The sequence below is a fragment of the Cicer arietinum genome, chromosome 7 (assembly GCF_000331145.2).
Source record: "Cicer arietinum cultivar CDC Frontier isolate Library 1 chromosome 7, Cicar.CDCFrontier_v2.0, whole genome shotgun sequence".
Classification (NCBI taxonomy): domain Eukaryota; kingdom Viridiplantae; phylum Streptophyta; class Magnoliopsida; order Fabales; family Fabaceae; genus Cicer; species Cicer arietinum.
In genome coordinates, this window is record NC_021166.2 from 13231942 (window position 1) to 13255204 (window position 23263).

General features: G+C 33.7%; 1 protein-coding gene across 1 annotated transcript; it reads left to right on the forward strand.

Moving 5' to 3' along the window:
* Positions 1–1852: 1852 nt before the first annotated feature.
* Positions 1853–18876, forward strand: LOC101490333 (protein MRG1). The gene is made up of 11 exons (XM_004509043.4): positions 1853–2135; positions 2777–2830; positions 3474–3487; positions 3885–4030; positions 4936–4971; positions 5972–6012; positions 6364–6465; positions 7189–7268; positions 7407–7576; positions 8339–8423; positions 18623–18876. Exons 1-11 carry the CDS (start codon positions 1998–2000, stop codon positions 18711–18713), a joined length of 957 nt encoding a protein of 318 aa, XP_004509100.1. The 5' UTR covers positions 1853–1997; the 3' UTR covers positions 18714–18876.
* The last annotated feature ends 4387 nt before the right edge of the window (positions 18877–23263 follow it).

The window sequence follows — 23263 nt, forward strand, 5'->3', positions numbered from 1 at the left end:
ATTCATTACATCAAAATTAAGTTCCAAACCAACATACATTTTATCAAATTTAGGTTCCAAACATTAATATATTTTGTCACTATTGTCTTCTCCTTAGTCTATTTATCTACATCAAGTAAGAACATATCAAAAATTAAGAAGTGTTGTTTATGTAAAATGCGTTCACGTATGTTATGTTAACTGAATTCACGCAAAATGTGTGAACTCATTTTTCGTATGTGTATGTCTTCATAGATCACAAGTGTATTTTTCCTGGGCACTATAACATAAAATTTTACATGTACGTGAAATAAGTTTACGTACGTTAACGTGAACTATAATTACGTAGCGCATATAATTTTTTAAATTATAAGTCATACTTAAATTCAGTCAACGCATGTTTACGGGGAAATGTATTTGTGTAGTGCCTACAAATTCTTCAATTGTATAACGCACGTGAACACATTATATGTAAGAGTGCATTATTTATGTTTTCGTATAATATATTATTTACAATCTATGTGAAAGTCATATCACGTAAAATTCTTAGATTTTGAAGAAGAAGAAACTACAAACACAGTAGAACATCAGTAAACATACTTTATAGGGTGATTTTAACCCCAATAAGAAGAATACAGTTATGGGGTATAAATTATGAATATGTACGAGTGATGATGTTAGTTATGAATAAGTATGAGTTATGAGATGAGGATTATGTGTGTGAGGTATTATGAGGTGAGTGATGATGATGAAGAGAGAAAGAGACAAAATACGATTTAAAAATGATAAAATATTAAATGATATTTTGAATATTTTAAATTTATGAAAATTGAATGGTACATGGGTGGCAATTAAAGGGTGTAGATTGTAAAATTGTTATATAAATTACGCACAATAAATCTAATATGTTTTCCTTTCTTTCTGCATATAAATATAACAATTTTCTTCTTTTAAGATGTGTAGCATAGTAAATTAATATTAGTTTTTATTTTTTATTTATTTTAAAAGATATAAATTCTACGTAAATTAATTTATATTAATGTGAAGTCTCAAATTCGAATTTGAATAATATGTTGAATCTAACAATAATGGAATTAAATCATGCACATTAAATCAAATGTTATTTGTATAATAAGATTACTATTGCTGTCTTCATTTTGAGTTACATAATCATTTTCCTATTTTTTTCCCCGTACAATAATAAATAAAGATTTCCTTTTAAGTTATGTAGCAGTTGAGACGGGCATGCATTCGGCCTCAGAGTCAACGTTAATGTTAAATTTCGTACGCACAAAACTCAATATTACTATTTTTAAAAGATGTAGCTGTTGATATGTGCATGTATTCAAATCCCACAGTCAAGACGATTATTTTTAAAGTTTATATAAATTATAAATTATCATGCACAACAAACTTAATATTACTTTTATGATTAGATAATTTGATAAAGAGTTGTATTTATATAAATTTATTTTACATTAAAGTAATAAAAATCAGATATTTTACTACTTTATCATATAAATACTTTAAAAATATAATACTTAAAAAAATGAGACGATGTAGCAAAAAATAATAAAATTTTACGACAATATATAAAATAAATTTATATTAATAAGTACATTTGAATTTAAAAATAAAAGTTTAATTGTTATATTTTTACATTGTAAAAAAATTTAAACTGTAAAAAAATCATAACTTTATGAATAATATTTTATAAACAGTTTTAATAAAAGTAAAATATTCTAATAATTTAATGGTAATAAATTTTTACACCAACGTGTATATAAATTACTTAAAAATAACCCAAATACTATTTAGAAGACATTTATGTGGAAAAGAAAAAACATTTGTGTGAAAAACAAAACCCCAGAAAAAAAAAGAAAAAAAAATCCCCCAAAACAAGCTTATGAAAAATTGAATATTGAATCTCAGTCCGAATAATCTCTGGTTTTCTCGAACAGTGTTGTTTTCCGCTTCCCGCCTACTTACATTTTCCTATCTTTCACTCCAACTCCACCATGGGAAACTCCTCCAAAGATGATTCCGCCAACTCCGGTGACGCTTCTCCCGGCGACGTTCCTCCTTCTGATACCAGCACCTACTCTGAGGGCGAAAAAGTCCTCGCATATCATGGTCCTCGCATCTACGAAGCAAAGGCATTTCTTCTCACTCTCTGCTTCTAATTATTTTGTACTCCAATTACCTTTTGAATGTTTTTTTCCTTTCTAATTTTCTCTCACTGTTTGGAATTTACAAATTCCGTGTTTGTAAAGAAATTGTACTTTTTTCGCAGTTATAACTGTTCAGTAACCGTTTTGTACACTAGGCTTTTTCTGTGTTAGGGATTTGGTTCATTTTTTCTGTGTTTGCATTTGTAATTTGTTTGGTCGAATTGTCAATTCTACTTGCTTTGACTGAATTGTGACTCACATACGTGGTTTCTTAATATTTTCCCTATTTCTCTTGTTTAATTTAATCTATTATGTAAATTTTTGGCAAATTTATCGTGTCTGATTTATTATTTTGTCATTATTTTTTCTAATGTGTGATTGATTGATTGAATGTTTGTTCCTGGAATTTGTATATTTAGTTGTCCTACTACTAAAGAAGTGTGGATCATTGTAAAATGTTTGATTTGAGTGTTTTAAGGTTCTTGTGGTTAAAGTTTTATTCTATGTATGTAAATATAATAAAAAGCTTTTTATTAAATTAAAAACTACAGAGAAGAAGTGTATATCCTTTTTTTACCCTGTGATTGTGATCTAACATCTAGGTTTCTGTATGATTTAATCATCAGGTGCAAAAGGCTGAGATAAGAAAGAATGAATGGAGATACTTTGTTCACTACCTCGTAAGTTTAATTTAACCGTGATATTTCCTTCACCATATATCTTGTTTCATGGAATTAAAGTTCTTGTTTGGTTTTCAGCTGGGAACATTTGAATACAATTTTTGCCTTCAAACCAATTTTAAAATGGAAGCAAGAGGAGGGTCGTTTTTGCAAACTTATGACTCGTTTACTTTGTGAAAACATTGTGCTTTCATTTTACTTTGATGAGTGACTCTTGAAGTGAACCATTATTATAGAGAGAAGATGAAATGCTAGTTAATGAATATGCATTCCTGGAATTAATGAAAATGTTTTTGACATTTTCATTGTTTTAAATAATGTAGACAATTGTTCACTTTAAAAGAGTCTCTTACCTCCTTGTTAGCAAGTAAGTTTAACACAAATATAAGAAAATGAAAATAGAAAATGTTTTCTCAAAGTAAACAGGGCCTTGGTTTGCAAAATAAGTTGTTTCAAACTTAAGTTTGCGAACTCTAATCCGATCATTAAGTCATTTATACCAGTTACCTCAATTTAAATTAACTTTTCAAAGTAATATCTATCTTGTTAGATTCAATAAAGCAATTCACTTGATAAGTTATTATCTTAAAGTGATTATAGGATATAGTATTGACTTTTGGTTGGTTTACTTTTTATTTTGCAGGGCTGGAATAAAAAGTGAGTTTCTTGTCTTTTCTATTATTTTCAAGTAATAAAGGTACAAATGGCATAGTTGTAATGATGCTCCACACTTTCAGTTTACAATTTTATGAAAATACTGTAGTTGTTGTGTACATGACTCAGTTGGTATAAGCATTGCTAATAAGTAAGAAACAGAGTTAATGTTTGACTAATTTCCAAAGTCTTCTCATGTTAAATGCCAATGAAAGTGGTATGCAAGGTTCTTGCTGGAAATTTTTAACAATTTGTTTACACGGCCTTTGTAATGATTGATCTATAGCTTTTTAGAGAGAATTGCCTTCATTGTGGCTTATTTTCCCATGAGTGCTTTGCTTCAATTACATGTAAAAGGTTAAACAGAATTATTATCATTGGTTTGATATATTGCCAACAGTTGGGACGAATGGGTAGGTGAGAGCCGTTTAATGAAGCTTACTGAAGAGAATGTCGTGAAACAGCGGTCTGTAGACAAAAAGCAAGGTGCAGACAAGAATGTTAAATCTGGACGTTCAAATCAAGCAAAGGCCAAAAGTTCTACAGGTGAGAGATGCTCTCTTTCAAATGGAGATATATGGTATTATGACAGTTTATTGAAACTTTTGCACGATTAACTTCTATTTTGCTAAGGCATTTCAAAGTCCTCTAGTATGTGATTGAAAATGTAAAAAAGATTATCTGTTAATTCCTCTCTCTAGCATAATTAGGGTGTGCATTCAATTATCAATCTTTACTAAGTGCTCTTTGCTTATATCTGATGTGTATATAAGATTATAAGTTGCGGACACGGACACTTTAAGGCATTTACTTTCCATTTTGGTTTTATTGAACCTCGCCTTAGCATTTTTTTTATCTGGAAGTGGGACCTTTTCCATTAGTTCAATCCTACTTAATGTTTTTTTGCAAGTGATGGAATGAGGCGTTCATCTCAAAAGGGCCTCTGTCAACCCCCCTCTGAAAATTTTGGTCAATCTCTTTTTGAACATGGTTGTTTTTATCTGTTAAATTATACCTTACTGTTCAAAGAAAAAGAAGTATGAGATGAATATATCTTGTCAGTTGTTGGATGCAATGTTCTAGCGTGTGTGTGTGTGTGTGTATATATGTATGTATGTATAAACAATTTAGCATGTTTAGATAGTATGTTAGTTTTGCTTTTAGCTGCTTATGGGAAAAAATAATGTGATCATTTCTCTTGCCAAAAATTAATCCTGGACCTACAGTGCTTTTAAATTTTTTATAAATTATGTGACCTACAGCAAGGTGCTATGTTTATATCAATTTTACCTTCTTTTAAATACTTTACAATATGTAGGTACAATTGAACAAGCACCAAGTCCTGATTCTGCTTCTGCTCTGTTTCTTATACTGTTGGACTTGGAAAGATTATACTTAGAATGCTTCATTTTATTTGCTTGATAATTTTAGATTTTCTTTGGATTCTGTAGATGCCAAAGTTGATAAAGAAGACGTCAAGAATAATGGTATTCATCAAACTTCTTTCCAGTTTCCTTTTTTGTGCATGTATATAATATAATTTGACTATTTTCTTCATGCTCAATAAGACCAAATTTGTATTGCAAAATTTCATTTATATAATATGATTTGACTATTTCCTTCTATTTTTTTGGATTTAACATCCCACTGAAAAATTACCCACTTTGCTGCTTACCTGATTATTGTTATGCTAAATATTATAATCGACTCATAACAACTTTTAAGGTGAAAGATGACCTTTATAAACTCTTTTCAGTGCTTATCTATTTTCAAAGTGGGCTTGAGTTTTTGTCAATAGCAACAATACTTAAAATGTATCTGGTTTGTCAATTGAAGCCAGAGCTGCACATCCTAATCGCCTAATTTTTTTAGCTATTTGAATCTTACAATAACAATATATCCCTCTGTAGTAAGCTTTTTGTATCAAGACTATGACTAATTTTATGTGATAAACACTAGCACCTTCCAATGGAGGCCATTATTGAGCTTGAGCCTAAATGTAATTTAGGCTTGGCCAGGATGAAAAAAAATCCATTCCAGCTAACCTGTATATAATCAGGCATTTTGATTTATTGAATATAATATTAAATTATAATAATTTTCTTCAATTTCCAATATAAAAGTCCCTTCTGAAATAAATTTAATTTAATTAATCTGGCTTTCTAAAAGTATAAACTTTATATTTAGTTTCTTAAAATTTGGTTTTTGAAACTTATGTTTAAGCCTTGGGCCATTTCATCTATATTTATGCCTGGCACAAGCTAGAGCAATATTCTTTTGGGTAATAAATCCCAACACAATTAGCAACATCTGGTAATCATTTTCCATAACTCCTCCATTTAAGCACAGTAATTATTAATAAATACGTTGGACCTCACAATTCTCCTGTTTGAATGCAATGTTGTCATTGATTTGTTGAAGTGAAAACTTATGTTTTTATGTCAGCTTGCCTTCACTAATCAGTTTAATATGTCAAACTCTGTGCAGTGTCAAAAGGAAAAAAGCGAAAGATTGATTCAGGAGTTGAGGTATGGTTTATATTTTGGTTTAATTGTGTCGCCTGCATGTTCTATTGTTCTAAAATCCTGGAAGGTTTACCATTTGCATTATATTTTCTTCATATTATAAATTAATTGTTACCTATTTTCATTTCACATTTCATATTATAGAGACAAAATATCGTAATAAACATCAGATGTTTTAAATGAGGAAGGCTAATAGTATGAAGAACTTAGGAATTCGAACTTTCTTCTTTGTTTCCTTAAAAATGCAAATAGCCAAATACTTACCTTTTCAATATTTGATTGGAATTGATCCTTTTGCTGCCATGTTCCTTTTAATTGCAAGTGTTCTACTAAATGTGATTTTCTAATTATTAGAAGGGCAGTGGGACTGTTGAAAAGCATGTTAAGATTCAAATTCCTGCACCGTTAAAGAAACAACTTGTTGATGACTGGGACTTTATTAATCAGCAAGATAAGGTAAATGAAAACGATTAAATTCACTATTTCCAGTTATTATCTTCTTGAAGATGTTTAAAATACACTTTGTGGAGTTAGATTTCAAAGTATGTTTCATTAAAGGTTACTTTACCTGATAGAGATGACCGTGAGTTAAATTGTTTCTTTTCTACTTGAAATTATTGGATACTTTTGTGCCAATACAATTTTATACGCCACTGAGCAATTTTAAGTCATCTGACTGGATTATATTATATTAGCCACCTGGTAACTTAATGATAATATTATGATAATATTATTATATCATAATTTTATAATAGCTGAATTATATGACAATGATCTTACAGACACCTGCCCTGGTTCTTCTCTTGTGAATGTCTTCCCAGAATTGCTTTCATATGTTTAGGCTTCCTGGACCAAAATGCACAATGCTCAGTTCTTGTAGCTTGTGCTGTCATTTATTTAAATGAAAGTATAAATTGAAGCGAATTATTGCGCGTGCACAAATTATTTGGTTCTATTATAATGTGTCATTGCTGCCTCTCAAATATCTGACTATTTTTGCCTATCCTTTTGGCTTACAAATATTTTCGATGGCATTGTTTTAGTTCTGATACAATGCACGGTTGTTTAATTTTTTATTTATTTGATTACCACTTTAAAAAATGATAACCTATTTTCGGGCATTAACCAGCCCATCACATGTTTATTTATTTATTTATTTATTTTTATTTCTCCCTGCAGCTTGTTAAACTTCCTCGTTCACCAACTGTTGATGAAATTCTGACAAAGTACCTTGACTACAAGTCAAAGAAAGACAGCACGTAAGAGATTATTGATGATTTAAAATTCATATGCTTCCTCCTGTTCTACTATGGCTCTCCATTTTTGTTATCTGTTCATCCCATGCATCTAGTTGAGACTAATGATGATAGCATGCACGTTATGTTTCCATAATACAGGGGGGCTGATTCAACAGGAGAAGTTTTGAAAGGAATAAGGTGTTATTTTGATAAAGCATTGCCTATGATGCTCTTATATAAAAAGGAACGCAAACAATGTAGTGAAGCAGTTGTGGACAATATTTCTCCATCAACCATATACGGGGCTGAACATTTACTTCGCCTCTTTGGTATGTTCATTACTCATTGCTACTTAAGTGTTTGCTTGAAAGGAGGATACTCTGTGGGCACATGTGCTTTTATTTTGTCTTGGGACATATTTTGTCATCCTTGTTTCTTTTGTGGATTCTTTTGATTTTGTTGAATGAGAGAAAATGAGAGAGACATATGGTGAAACTGTGTGTTTGAACTACACAACGGAGTTGGTTTTATATAGACTTAAGGCAATAAATACAAAAATAAATATGGGAGATACTATATGTATTTACATGATATGATGTGATATGTAATAAATACAAAAATCGTAAATATATTTTTAACAGATTTAATCTCAAAATAATGCTTTATCGGCTTTATTTGATGGAAATATTCAATTTTGACACCTCAACTTTTAAATTTTCATGGGATCATGGCTAGTTGCAAAATAGGGAGTTTATGTTTTTACTTAGGGCTAAATAATCATAATATGTCTGGTGATTGCTTTGTTAAGTTTCTGCAATATTTGCGTAAAAAAAAAGTTACCAGAATATTAACGTGCCCGTGAAAATTTGACGTCTCTTATCTTCTGTGATTCTTGGCTAGTTGCAAGAGTTTTTAATGATTCTTTGCTGTGATATTTGTATTTCCAGCCATTGCAACAATGGAATATTGTTGGAGGCATTGATATATTGCCATGACGTGTGTAGCATTTGTACATTACCTGTGATGCACATACCTGTTAACAGTTTCATAAATGTGTCGCAAATCAGTCAGATTTTTTCTTGTGCTTGCAGTTAAGTTACCCGAGCTTTTGGCGTATGTGAACATTGAAGAGGAAACATTAAATCGATTGCAGCAGAAATTACTTGACTTTCTCAAGTAAGAGCTTAAACCCATCTCATTACTTGACTTTTATTGTGTCAAATCCTTACCAAAATATCATAACTTTTTGGTTTCAATATATTTTTTATTTATCCCTACAAATATACTTGTTGGGAATGGGATCATCCTCAGAAATCACCACAAAATTAAAGGATTATTCATCTTTCTTAACAATCAAAAAATTGATTTTAAAGATAACAAAAATTAAGCTCTTAAACCAAGAAAATACAGGAATATGAATGAACAATTAAGTGCAGAATTTATGAGAAAAACAGTAAGAAAAGAACACAAGAAATTTTACATGGTTCGAATTAATGCAATGTGCTTTAATCTACATCCATGGCAGCCACTATTGTTGATGATTTCTTCTTTTCTTTTGAGGTACAATCTCTCTTGATACAAGTTTCAACTTTCTCTCTAGATTACAAGAAGAGTAAAATGATCTAAGAATTGTTTAACAATGATTTGCTCTACTAGGCTATTCAAGAAACTACTTATAGCCTAAGCGATGTCTTCTAACTGCCAAAACTGAATTAGTTGCAGTTAGTTATTAACTAACAAGTCATCATACTCAAGTTTGTTAATTTGCTAAGTTGGCTAGAACCAATTAACTCAACAATTTTCCACCTTGGTATAGTAACTTAGCTTCTTCCTAGATCAGTGGCTGCATCCCTAAAGGGCTTAATCACCTTGAAGTTGAATCAAGTCCAAGCAGTGAAAGTACTTACTACTTGGCAAAACCTTTGTTGTCATATCAGCAGGATTTTGATCTGTAGAAACCTTCTCTACTAACACAGCCCCTTGAGCTAACACTTCTCTAACAAAATACAACTTGATATCAACATGCTTGGTTCTCTCATGATAGACTTGATTCCTTAAAAGGTGAATGGCACTTTGATTATCACAATGGACAGTGATAACCTTATTCTACAGCTTAAGTTCCTTTGCAATTCCTTCAAGCCAAAGAGCCTCCTTAACAGCTTCCGTCAAAGCTATATACTCAGCCTCAGTTATGGACAGAGCTACCACCTTTTCCAGACTAGCCTTCCAAATGATTGATGTCCCAAAAACAGAGAAGATATAATTAGTGAGTGACTTCCTTGTATCAAGACAGCCAGCATAATCAGAGTCAACAAACCCTTCAATCTCCACTGTTCTGTTTTTGTCCCTAGTTCCACCATAGACCAAAATTCTCCCTAGAGATCATTTAATGTATCTAAGGATCCATTTCAAAGCCTGCCAATGAGCTCTGCCAGGATTTTCCATGAATCTACTTATTATGCTTACAACACAAGAAATATCAGGCTGAGTACACACCAAAGCATACATGAGTGAACCAACTACATTAGCATATGAAATGGTCTTCATGTAATTCAAGTCTTCATCTGACTTTGGTGATTGAGTTGTATTTAACATGAATTGTTGTGATAGAGGTGTTGCAACAGGTTTAGCATTTGTGATAGGAATGGGCTGGGCCCCACAAGTGATGAGGGGGATCTCTTAGTAAATAGAGATGAGGTGGGGCCTAAGCAATGGCAAGTATATGTGAGAAAGAATAAGAAAGGGGATGCAGAAAAATAATGATTGCCTAGCTGGCATAGGGAGTTAATATTCCACTAATAAATAGGAATTAATATTCCACTAATAAAGGGGAGTGTGTCCAGAGATAGCTGGATGGTTTTTATTTCATTTTTCAGTTACACCTTAGAGGTTGGGCAGTAAGAGAATTGTTTTCTCTAACTGAGGAGCATTAGCTCTGGAATCATTTTCTGTTTTCTTATCAATTAATACAATAATTCTTTTCATCTAATTCAATCTTATCTCTGCTCTATCAATTGGTCCGACCTGCTACGTTCATGCAAACCAGAATGGACGCAAGAATCACCGGAGTGGAGGAGCGTTTGGGACGTGTGGAGGACAACATTGAGTCTTTACGTGACTTCATTGGTTCTGAAATTCAGAGGGCTTTGACGGCGGTTCAAGACAATATTACAGCGGTTCCCTCGCCGTTAGATGAGTTCCGTTTAGCTGCGAAGAAGGTGGAATTGCCGGCGTTTACCGGTGATGATCCAGTGGCTTGGATCACTCGAGCAGAAACGTATTTCGACGTACAACGCATTTCGGCAGACGTGAGAATTCAATTGACGAAGCTCAGTATGGAAGGTCCTACGATTCATTGGTTCAATTTATGGCACGATTCTACGGAGGATCTGTCTTGGGAGAGTTTGACGGAGGCGTTGATCGTTCGTTTTGGTGGTGGTCGTTTGGAGAACCCCTTTGAAGAATTAAAGGAATTAAAACAATCTGGATCTGTTGAGGATTACATTGCTGAATTCGAATTGTATTCTTCACAGTGTGGCCGTTTACCAGAACAACAGTTTCTTGGTTATTTCATTGGTGGTTTACGTCATGACATTCGTTCTCGTGTGCGTACCTTCAGGCCTCGTAATCGTTACTTAGCGATGCAATTGGCTACAAACCGGGTCAAGGTTCTTGGGCCCGATTTCAAAAACCTAATTGGGCCAATCGCGAAGGGGAAGGGAACAGATTTGCAAACCCTAACCAGACTAGTAACAATGTGGGTAAAATGCGTACCGGGCTGGGTCCTCCTCCCAATTCTACTCCTCCTTCACGTCTTAACTCTAGTGACGTTTCACGCCGTCACTCACGCGGCGTTCGCCATTTACCAAGCGCAGAGGTTAATGAGCGTCGCGCGAAGGGACTCTGTTTTCGTTGCAATGAACGATGGGATCCCCTCCATCAATGCGCAACGAAGCAGTTACGATTGATTATCTTGGGGGACGATGAAGTGGTCAACGATGAAGGAGAGATTGTGGTGCTGGAGGCCAAGTCGGAAGAAGAGATTGCACAAGAGGAGTTAGAATGTAAAGGGATGGGAGTTTTCGGTGTATCCACCACTCCAAACCAGGTTCGAACAATGAAAATAGAGGGCTGTTTGCAAGGTGCGCCTATTTTGGTTCTTATTGACAGTGGAGCCACGCATAATTTCATATCTCCTAAGGTGGTTGAAGCTCTAGGGCTGCCTATGGTACCTTCTACTCCCTTGGGCGTCAAGTTAGGAGATGGTCATCGTGTCCTAACTATGGGTAGGTGTAAGGGAATTCAGATGGATGTGGGAACGGTGCAGATTTGTTTTGATGCTTATGTGTTGGAGTTAGGGGGTGTGGATCTGATTTTGGGAGTTGTTTGGCTGGAAACTTTGGGGAAGGTGACCATGGATTGGAAAGAAATGTCTATGGTGTTCAACCATAAGGGCAGTATGGTGAAACTCCTTGGCCAAGCCTTAGATGAGAAGATGGCTACTTTCCAAAGCATCATCACTTCTTCCCGGCTGATAACAGACTGCGAATGGCCTACCTTGATGGAGGTGGTAGGTTCACAAGTGCCTCGTGTCTCAGATCAACAGACTAAGGAGTTGCAAAAGTTGTTAGATCAGTTTGCTATTGTATTTAAAGAAATCCAGGGTCTTCCTCCTACAAGAAACATTAGCCATTCCATTGAACTTCTGCAGGGTGCTGGTCCGGTAAGTGTGAGGCCTTACAAATATCCTCATTTACACAAGGATGAAATTGAAAAACAGATTCAGATCCTTATGCAGCAGGGGGTGATTCGAAACAGCACTAGTGCTTTCTCTAGCCCCGTTATTTTGGTCAAGAAGAAGGATCAATCTTGGCGCATGTGTGTAGATTACCGTGCACTTAACAAGGTTACAATTCAAGATAAGTATCCTATCCCTGTGGTAGATGAATTGTTAGATGAGTTACATGGCTCGGGTTATTTCTCTAAGATTGATCTTAAATCTGGTTATCATCAAATTCGTATGAAGGAAGAGGATATTCATAAAACTGCATTTCGTACTCATGAGGGTCACTATGAGTTTATGGTGATGCCATTTGGCCTTACCAATGCCCCTGCAACCTTTCAATCAGTGATGAATGATATTTTTAAGCCTTTTTTAAGGAAGTTTGTATTGGTTTTTTTTGATGACATACTAGTGTACAGCGATAGTTGGACTGCTCATTTGCAGCACTTGGAGATGGTTCTAAACATTTTGAAACAACATCAGTTTGTGGCTAACGGAAAGAAGTGTGCTTTTGGTAAACACCAAGTTGAATACTTGGGTCATGTCATTTCCAAAGCAGGGGTTGCTGTGGATCCTGCCAAGGTTAGCAGTGTGTTACAATGGCCAGTCCCTAAGAACGTCAAGGGGGTGAGGGGTTTTTTGGGATTAACAGGTTACTATAGAAAATTTATAGCTAACTATGGGAATATTGCTAAACCCTTGACCGAGTTGACAAAGAAGGATGGTTTTAGATGGAATGTTGCGGCTGCCGAAGCTTTTGAGAAATTAAAAGTAGCTGTTACAACTGCCCCAGTTTTAGCTATGCCTAATTTCAAATTCCCTTTTGAAATTGAATGTGATGCCTCTGGAAAAGGGGTTGGTGCTGTGTTGTTGCAATCTAAACATCCCATTGCGTATTTTAGCAAGGCTTTTGAATCATCTAGGCTATCTAAATCGGCCTATGATAAGGAGTTAATGGCTTTGGTGTTAGCTATTCAACATTGGAGACATTATTTGTTAGGAAGGCGGTTTGTGGTTTATTCTGATCAAAAGAGCCTAAAACACTTGTTACAGCAACGCATTACCACAGTAAATCAACAGGAATGGATGGCTAAGTTGTTGGGTTTTGACTTTGAGGTGGTGTATAAGGTGGGAGTGGAAAATAAGGTGGCTGATGCTTTATCTAGACAACATGAGGATGCTGAAATTCATGCTCTTAAATCCTATCCTATTTGGCAGCAGAGCAGCCAATTGCAACAAGAGGTATCGAAGGATCCCTGGCTTAAAAGCATTGTGGAGGCTATTCAAAAGGATGTTACTGCCAAACCTGGGTTTTCCTTAAAAGGTGGCATCTTATTCTACAAAAATAGGTTAGTTATACCGGCTAACTCACCACTTATTGAAGATCTACTTAAGGATTTTCATTCTTCCCCTAGTGGGGGTCACTCCGGCTACCTACGCACTTATAGGAGAATGGCAGGCACTTTATATTGGCAAGGGATGATGAAAAGGGTGCAAGATTTTGTGAAAGCTTGTGACACTTGTCAACGTCAAAAATATGCCGCGACTACGCCTAGTGGGTTACTACAGCCGCTACCTATTCCAGTTTTGGTGTGGAGTGAGATATCTATGGATTTCATTACTTGTTTGCCCAAAAGTAATGGATTTGAAGCTATTTTGGTGGTGGTGGATCGTCTCTCCAAGTATAGTCATTTCATTCCTCTTAAACATCCATTTACTGCTCGCTCCATTGCTGCTATTTTTGTGAAGGAGGTGGTTAGACTGCATGGAATTCCGGAGTCAATTCTTAGTGATCGTGATCCCTTGTTTGTGAGTATTTTTTGGAAAGAGTTGTTCAAGCTAGTAGGTACGGTGCTTAAAATGTCTTCGGCATACCATCCCCAAACTGATGGCCAAACAGAAGTGATTAATCGCTGTTTAGAGGCCTATCTACGTTGTTTTATTGCAGTTCAACCTAAGTCATGGGCACATTGGATTCCTTGGGCAGAACTATGGTACAATACCACATTCCATGTTTCCACAGGGTTTACCCCTTTTGAGGTGGTGTATGGCAGGAGACCTCCAGTATTGGTGCATTTTTTGGAGGGAGAAACCAGAGTAGAAGCTGTAGCCCAGGAGTTAAGAGACAGGGATGAAGCTTTGCGTCAATTGAAAGCTAATTTACTCAAAGCTCAAGAGTACATGAAATACCAAGCTGATAAAAAACGCAAGGCAGTTCAATTTGAGATTGGTGATTGGGTTTTCCTCAAATTACGTCCCCATCGACAGCAATCGGTGGTGCATAGAATTCATCAAAAATTGGCTCCCAGATTTTTTGGTCCTTATCAAGTCATTAAGAAGATAGGGCAGGTTGCTTACAAGCTACAATTACCAGCAACATCTAAAATACATCCTACTTTTCATGTTTCTCTATTGAAGAAAGCTGTAGGCAATTATACTGCTACAACTCAATTACCTAGCAGTTTGGAGTCTGACACTGGGGATATTATTCCTGCTAAGGTTTTGTCATGGAGGGATAAGTTTGATGGTGGGCAGCATAAGCGAGAATGGTTGATTCAATGGGAAGGCATGGATGTCGGAGATGCTACCTGGGAAGAGGAACTGCTGCTGAAGAGTCAATTCCCTGATTTGCGCCTTGAGGACAAGGCTACTGTTGAAGGTGGGGGTGATGATAGGAATGGGCTGGGCCCCACAAGTGATGAGGGGGATCTCTTAGTAAATAGAGATGAGGTGGGGCCTAAGCAATGGCAAGTATATGTGAGAAAGAATAAGAAAGGGGATGCAGAAAAATAATGATTGCCTAGCTGGCATAGGGAGTTAATATTCCACTAATAAATAGGAATTAATATTCCACTAATAAAGGGGAGTGTGTCCAGAGATAGCTGGATGGTTTTTATTTCATTTTTCAGTTACACCTTAGAGGTTGGGCAGTAAGAGAATTGTTTTCTCTAACTGAGGAGCATTAGCTCTGGAATCATTTTCTGTTTTCTTATCAATTAATACAATAATTCTTTTCATCTAATTCAATCTTATCTCTGCTCTATCAATTTGACATACCAAACTTGTCAAGAATTTTCTTGAAATACTCCTCTTGAGATAGGTGTAGCAGTTTCTTCTTTCTATCTCTGTTGATTTCTATGCCAAGGATTCTTCTAGCAGCCCCTAGATCCTTCATTTCAAATTCCTTATTCAGCTCATCCTTTACTTCTTTAATCTCAGCCTTGCAATTAAGATGTCATCAACATATAACAACAAAATCACAAACCTTTTAGTTGGAAGAAACTTGAAGTAAACACAGTTGTCAAACTTACTCCTTTTGAACTTTATTTGAGTTATGAAATCATCAAACCTTTTATTCCATTGTCTTGGAGATTGCTTTAAAACTGTAGAGAGACTTATTGAGCTTGCACACCGAGTCTTAGTTTCCTTTCTCTTCAAACCCTTCGGACTGTTTCATCAAGATGGTTTCTTCAAGATTTCCATACAAGAATGCAGTTTTGACATCCATTTGCTCCAATTCAAGGTCCAACTCAGCCACCATTGCCAAAAGATTTCTTATAGACCTGTGCTAGAGAGAAAACATCATTGAAGTCAATACCTTCTCTTTTAGTGAACCCCATAGCAACCAATCTAGCCTTGAACCTTCCCTTGACAACCCCTGGAATACCTTCTTTTCTTTTAAAAATCCATTTGCAGCTAACAATCTTAGCTCTTGCTGGCTTTTTTTATCAAGTGTGATTGTCATGAAGAGACTTCATCTCCTCATTCATGGCAATGATCCAATTTTCCTTTTCCTTGCTAGATAGTGCACCTTTGAAACTTTTAGGCTCATCTTCCAAAACTTCACTAGCAACAACTAAAGATAATTCAATTAAGTCAGCATATCCATACCTCACTGGAGACCTGATATCCCTTCTTGTCCTATCACGAGTTAACAAGTAATCACCTTCACTCAATACAGCAATGACAAGAGTCTTCATGTCAAGAGCTGTTGAAGGACATCTGTTTATCAGGTAGACTGCTGTCATTGCTGCCTCTGCCAAAAAAATCTTGGCAAACCTACACTCAATAGCATGCACCTCACTCTTTCTAATATGGTTCTGTTGAATCTCTCAGCCATCCCATTTTGTTGAGGAGTACCAGTAGTGGTCTTGTACCTTGCAATGCCATTGTTCCTGAAAAATTCATAACAGAATTCTAGTCCATTATCAGTTCGAAACCTTCTGATCTTTCTTTCTGTTTGAGTTTCAATGAGAGTTTTTCATTCCTTGAAGTTTCCAAAAGCTTCATCCTTGGATTTCTGAATGTAAATCCACAATTTCCTTGAGTAATCATCCACTATGGTCATGAAGTACCTTGAGCCTGAATGAGAAGGAGTCCTTAAATGTCCCCACAAGTCAGCATGAACATAATCAAGAGTACCTTTTGTTTTTGCTGCCATGTGTGGAACTTGGTTTGCAAGATTTGCCATACACACAATGTTCACAAAAACTTAACTTTTTAACTTTTTCAGCACCTATCAAATTTTGCTTACCGAGTTCAATCAGACCCTTCTCACTCACATGGCCTAACCTTCTATGCCATAATTTAGTTTTGGACACCACCTTTTCAGTTGCATTTGCAGTAGCCCTGATTACAATGTCAGCTTCCAAAGAGTACAAACCATTTTTCTTAATTCCTGTCATGATTACCACAGATCCTTTCATTGCACTCAATTGAGCTTTTTCACCTCGGAAGACATAACCTTTCTTATCCAATTCTCCAAGAGAAATGAGGTTTCTCTTGACATCGGGTACATATCTCACTTCAGTGAGCAATCTTTCTTTTCCTCCATGAAGTTTGAATCTAATGGTACTAATTCCTGAGACCTTGCAAGATTTGTTGTTTCCAAGTAGAACTAGCCTTCCTTGTTCAGCAAAAGCTTCAAACCAAGATCTCTTGGGGGTCATGTGGAAAGAACATTCTGCATCGATTATCCATTCAGTTTTTGAGTTTCCATTTGACATAACCAAAGCCTCAGAATTCATACCCATCTTGAGCCACAGCAGCATCTCTTGAGTCTTTAGTCTTTTCTTTACCATTTCCATTCTTCAACCTTTCAGGACAAACCTTTCTTGTTTGTGCTTCTTTTCTGCAATGATAGCATCTAATGTTTGAGACATTACCACCATCAGCCTTGTGTTGAAACTTATAATTTTTCTTATCATGCTTCTTCTGCTTCTTTGAAGACTTGACTTTTATATTCAGTCCTTCCCCATTTAATTGAGACTTTGACTCCCCTCTTTCATTTAATTATTTTGAATTTAATGCAGCCTGCACATCACTTAAACACAAAGATTCTCTTCCATACAATAGAATTTCTTTAAAATGATGCTAAGCTTTAGGTAAAGAACATGACAATAATAAAGCCTGATCTTCATCATCAATGGTTACATCAATATTTGTCAAGAATCAGTTTATTAAACATGTCTAATTGTTCCAAGATTGGTTTATCTTTTTTCATTTTAAAGGTATATAAAGCTTGTTTTAGGTAGAGACGATTTACCAAAGATTTGGTCATGTACAAGCCCTCAAGCTTTAACCAAATACCTTATGCTGTATTTTCCTTTGAGACTTGCCTCAAGACCTTATCACCAAGGCACAAGATAATTGCACTATGGGCCTTTTCCAGAAGTGCTTTCTTATCTTTCTTTGACTCTCCTTCAAGGGCTTCAAATATGCCTTGATGAACAAGAAGAGCTTTAAACGCCATGATCCATAATCGTTTTGTCCAGTGAATTTCTCAATCTCATACTTTGTTGTTGTCATGATTGGGATTGATCCACGGTCAGAAATCATCACCAAATTAAAGGATTATTCACCTTTCTTAACAATCAAATAATTGACTTTAAAAATAACAAATTAAGCTCTTAAACTAAGAAAAACGTGAAGGCAATGAATGAACAATTAAGTGCAGAAAAACAGTAAGAAAAGAACACAAGTTATATATTGATGATTTCTTCTTTTCTTTTGAGGTAGAATCTCTCTTGTTACAAGTTATATATTTTCTCTCTAGATTACAAGAGTAAAATAGCTAAGAATTGCTTAAAAATGACTTGCTCTACTAGACTATTCAACAAACTACTTATAGCCTAAGCAATGTCTTCTAACTGCCAAAACTGATTTAGTTGCAGTTAGTTATTAACTAACAAGTCAACATGCTCAAGTTAATTAAGTTGCTAAGTTGACTAGAACCAATTAACTCAACAATACTGTTTTTTGCTTTTAATCTCTGCAAAATATTTGTTTTTCATCCTTGTAAATATACAACATTTTGTTTTTGTTTTAATTTCAGCAAAATTTAAGAGAACCTGGATTCGAATTTTGGCTGAAACAATTTTTTACTAGACTTTATTTACTTTTCGGTCGAACTCTAGTTTATCATACCCTCATTCCCCTGTAAACTTGAGGATTAAGACAAAAATTCACTTATAATTGTACCCATTATGGTTGCGATACATTTTATTTGTCCAGCTCAACGGTGTAATTTAACTGTTATGTTTCTATTTAGAGTTTGTTTGCTATTGGTTTGATAAAAAAAAATTGGTTGCAGGTTTTTGCAGAAAAATCAAAACACTTTTTTTCTTTCAGCATATGATGGGACAAAAGTCTCAGAAGGAAAAGGCAAGGGGAGAGATGAATGAGAGACAATGTTGATTCTTAGTCTTCCTCATATGTTGTATTCTTAATGATTGACATCTATCTTTCCCTTGAAAATTTGAGTCGGGAACGCTGTTGTTGTAAAAATAATAACTCATTCATTCTTTAATTTTTGAAGTTTTTACACAATATTTACCAATTGAAACATATTCGATGGCTTAGATACACATCCCGACCATCAGATCAGGTCTGGGATGCGCAAAATTGAGTAACTAGTGAATTATAGTTGAGAGCTTCTTCCTCCATGACTTTTCTAAAAAACCTCATATCTTCGAAAGTATTTAAAAAGATAATAATTGTGTTTTTTTTAAGTATGTTTATGAAGTGTATATTAGGATGGAAAACGTTTTGTTAGGTTTGTCTATTTTGTTTTGACCTCAAAAAAGATGATTGAGATTGCTCAACCCATTTCCAATTGGTTAGAGAAAATATTTTAGATAATGTTTGTTTGGTCCCGTTTTTTAAAAAGGAGGGAGTAAAATATCTCTAAAATCTTTTTTTGTTCCTCAAGAAGATTTTGGGAGATTTGAATGAGGGGAGGAGATCAAAATAATTTATAAATTATATTCTACCGCTTTGTATCCAAAAAATAAAATACATAACCTTTTTCTATTTCTTTGATTAAAACATAAATTTAATTAAAATCATTCTCCTCTTTTAAGTCAAATATATCTTTATTTTGTTCATGATAATTTATAGGTAGGCCTCGTTGACAACGAGTTATGATCCCGATTGAATGTTTAGAGTGAAATAGTGAACACATGATTTCCTTTTTGTTGAGATGGTTGGTGACTTTTTATAGAGAGATGCTCTAATCACTAAGTTCTTATGAAGCCTTGGTACTCATGGCAAGGATCACCCATTACTGCCTCCTAAGTGAGGGAGGTTATTTCAGTTAAATGCACATGTTAAATGTTTCCTCTTATTCAAACTGTAGAAAGAATTGACACATATTTTAGTTTATACTTAATTATATCATTGTTCGGCAGATGGACATTATATTCGACTAACGGGCTCAATGGATCATATGGATTGAGTCTTAGATAAATATAAAATTTTATGATGGTTTAATTATTTTTGTTTCCTCTTTTTTATCATTTTTTAAACCAAACATATATTTAAAGTGTTACTTTCCACTTTTTCTTAGGTAACAAAAAATCCTATATTTAAGAGTCATGTTAACAAGTGTCTTTATAACACTTATTAAAAAATATATGTAAAACATATTACTTTTGAAAATTTCAAGGCATTTAATACTTATATAAATATGTTCATATTCAAACCGCATATATTATCTACAAGGATAGTTTTGTACATGCAAAATTTGGTAATGTTTCAAGTTGTATACTTTCGAACGGGTTGATAGTGGAGAACATCTCTTCATATTTTTAACTATTGTATTCAAATTAAGGGGTTGTTCGGGAGAATATAAACTTTAACTTTGTCCCTCTTTGTACTCAGATTTTTTATATCTCAACTGAATTTATTTATTTTTATTTGGAAACATTTTCCTTTGGGTTTGTTCCATCTTTATTTATCAATCAAATTATATACTTTTCTCTAGTTTAGAATATAAACAATAAAAATAAAATTTTATGGCCTTAAATATAATAAAATTTAAAATTTAAGCGTTCTATTTCAATAACATCTTTTCTCAAATAAGATTTTAGATGCGTTTATTTGAGATTATTTTTTAGAGATTTGTTTAATTTTTTTTTTATATTTTTATTTGTTTATTATCGTAAAAATGACTTTTTTTTAATTTGTTTATATATAATTTTATAAAAAAAAGATTTTTTAAACTAAAAAATTATTATTAAAGATATGACTTTTCTAAATACATTAATTTCTCTTTTTTTTTTTCTAAAATTACCATAAGCATGATGTTATACTTGGATTATCCATAGTCATTAAGACAATGGTAATAATTCAAAATTGATTAATGTACCTTAAGTACTCATAAAAAAACAATAAATAATTCCACAAAAGCAAAAAATAAATTAGTATCAACATGTGAATAAGAAAAGATAATATAATTCAAATAAAATAAATAGAAACAACAAAAAAATAATGTGGAGAAATCCTACAAGAAGAAGAAAACGTATTTGATAAAAATCTAGACAAGAGTAGCATGAAAAGAGGAAGAAGGGAAAATCCATTAAAAATTGATATAGGGCAGTTTAGGATTTTTCATAAAGGACTCTCATTAGTGAATTAAGTTTTGTGCTTTTAAATTGAAGCGGTTGTGAGAACTTATTATTTTTAGTTTTTCATTCTTAGTTAAAAAATAATTTTTTTAACAAAATAATTTTTAAAAAATGTGAAACAAACACCATTCAAATAATTAAAAAAAACAATTTTTGAATTAAAGAAATAGATTTTTTCTAAATTTTCTTTTGAAACAATGCCCCCTTTATTTTTGTCATATTTTTTTCTAATTGAATTTATTTTCATGAAAGACAATTTAAAGAATACTTTGCAATTTTTTTATTACTTTAAACAAATTAAATGAGATTTGAAGGGGAAAGGTTTTTTTATTTTTATTAGTGTATATACAAGTGCACTGTATATTTTTTGAAGTTCACTCCAATCAGTTACAACCCCGTAGAAAATTTACCAAAACCCCCAGCCGTGAGTAAACTAATAGAATGAGCACACTGTGGTGCGGATGGCGTAACAACAAACTGAAACCGTTCATTTTTTCCTCAATATGGTTTCTTCAAAATTTTCATACAAAAATGCAGTTTGGACGTCCATTTGCTCCAATTCAAGGTCCAACTCAGCCACCATTGCCAAAAGAGTTCTTATAGACCTGTACTTCACCACTAGAGAGAAAACATCATTGAAGTCAATACCTTCTCTTTTGAGTAAACCCCCTAACAAGTAATCACCTTGGCTCAATACAGCAATGAAGGACATCTATTTATCAAGTAATCTAAGAATTGCTTAACAATGACTTGCTCTACTAGGCTATTCAACAAACTACTTATAGCCAAATCAATGCCTTCTTACTGCAAAATTGAATTAGTTGCAGTTAGTTATTAACTAACAAGTCAACAAACTCAAGATAGTTAATTTGCTAAGTTGACTAGAACCAATTAACTCAATAATACTGTTTTGTTTTTTGCTTTTAATCTTTGTGAAAATATGTTTTTCATCTTTGTAAATATATGATATTTTATTTTTATTTTAATTTCTGCAAAATTTAAGAGAACTTAAATTTGAATTCTGAAACAATTTTTTATCGGACTTTATTTACTTTTAGGTTGAACTCTAAATTATCATACCCTCATTCCCATATAAACCTGAGGTATAAGACAAAAATTCACTTATAATTATGGTTGCAATACATTGTTATTTGTCCAGCTCAACAGTGTAGTGTAATTTAACTGATATGTTTCTCTTTAGAATTTGTTTGCTATTGGTTTGATAAAAAAAAACTGGTTGCAGGTTTTTTCAGAAAAATCAAAGCACTTTTTTTCTCTCAGCATATGATGGAACAAAAGCATCGGAAAGAAAAGGCAAGGGGAAGGAAGAATGAGAGGCAATGTTGATTCCTAGTCTTCCTCATCTGTTGTATTCTTAATGATTGACATGTATCTTTCCCTTGAAAATTTGAGTCGGGAACACTGTTGTTGTAAAAATAATAACTCATTCTTTCCTTAATTTTTCAAGTTTTTACACAATATTTGTCAATTGAAACATATTCGATGGCTTTGATACACATCCCACCATTCTTTCTTTGAGAGATTCTTCCTCCCTGACTTTTCTGAAAAATCTCACATGTTTGAAAGTATTTCAAAAGATAATAATTGTGTTTTTTGAAGTATATTTATGAAGTGCATATTAGGATGGAAACATTTTGTTAGGTTTGTCTATTTTGTTTTGGCCTCAAAATAGATGATTGGGATTGTTCAACCCATTTAAGTTCCGATTGGTTAAAGCAATTTGGAGGAGGAGGAGAAGGGAGAAAATATTTTAAATAATGTTTGTTTGGTTCCGTTTTAAAAAAAATGAGGGAGTTAAATATCTCTAAAACCAATTTTTGTTCCTCAAGAAGATTTTGAGAGATTTGAAAATGAGCAGAGATGATCAAAATAATTTTTAAATATATAAAATCTCTTCTTTTACTTTGTACCAAAAAAATAAAAATAAATAACCCCGTCTATCTCCTTGACCAAAATATAAATTTAATTAAAATACATCTTCTCTTTTAAGTCAAATATGTTTTTATCTTGTTCGTGATAGTTATAGGTAGGTCTTAGTTGATAATGAGTCATGATCCAGGTCGAGTGTTTAGAGTGAAATAGTGAACAAATGACTTCCTTTTATATGAGATGGCTAGTGATATTTTATAGATAGATGCTCTAATCACTAAGTTCCTATGAAGTCTTGGTCCTCAAGTCAAGGATCACCCATTACTACCTCCCAAGTGAGGGAGATTATTTTTGATATATGCACATGTTAAATGTTTCCTCTTAATCGGGTTGTGGGAAGACCTGTTATATATTTCGGCTAATATTTGATTATAATA

What these genes read in the sequence shown, in the direction of transcription:
- LOC101490333 (XM_004509043.4), top strand. Translation starts at nt 1,998, where the DNA reads ATGGGAAACTCCTCCAAAGATGATTCCGCCAACTCCGGTGACGCTTCT. An exon ending in AAAGGCCAAAAGTTCTACAG is followed by an intron (nt 4,031 to 4,935) that starts GTGAGAGATGCT and finishes TGGATTCTGTAG; the next exon opens with ATGCCAAAGTTGATAAAGAA. An exon ending in ACATTTACTTCGCCTCTTTG is followed by an intron (nt 7,577 to 8,338) that starts GTATGTTCATTA and finishes TTGTGCTTGCAG; the next exon opens with TTAAGTTACCCGAGCTTTTG.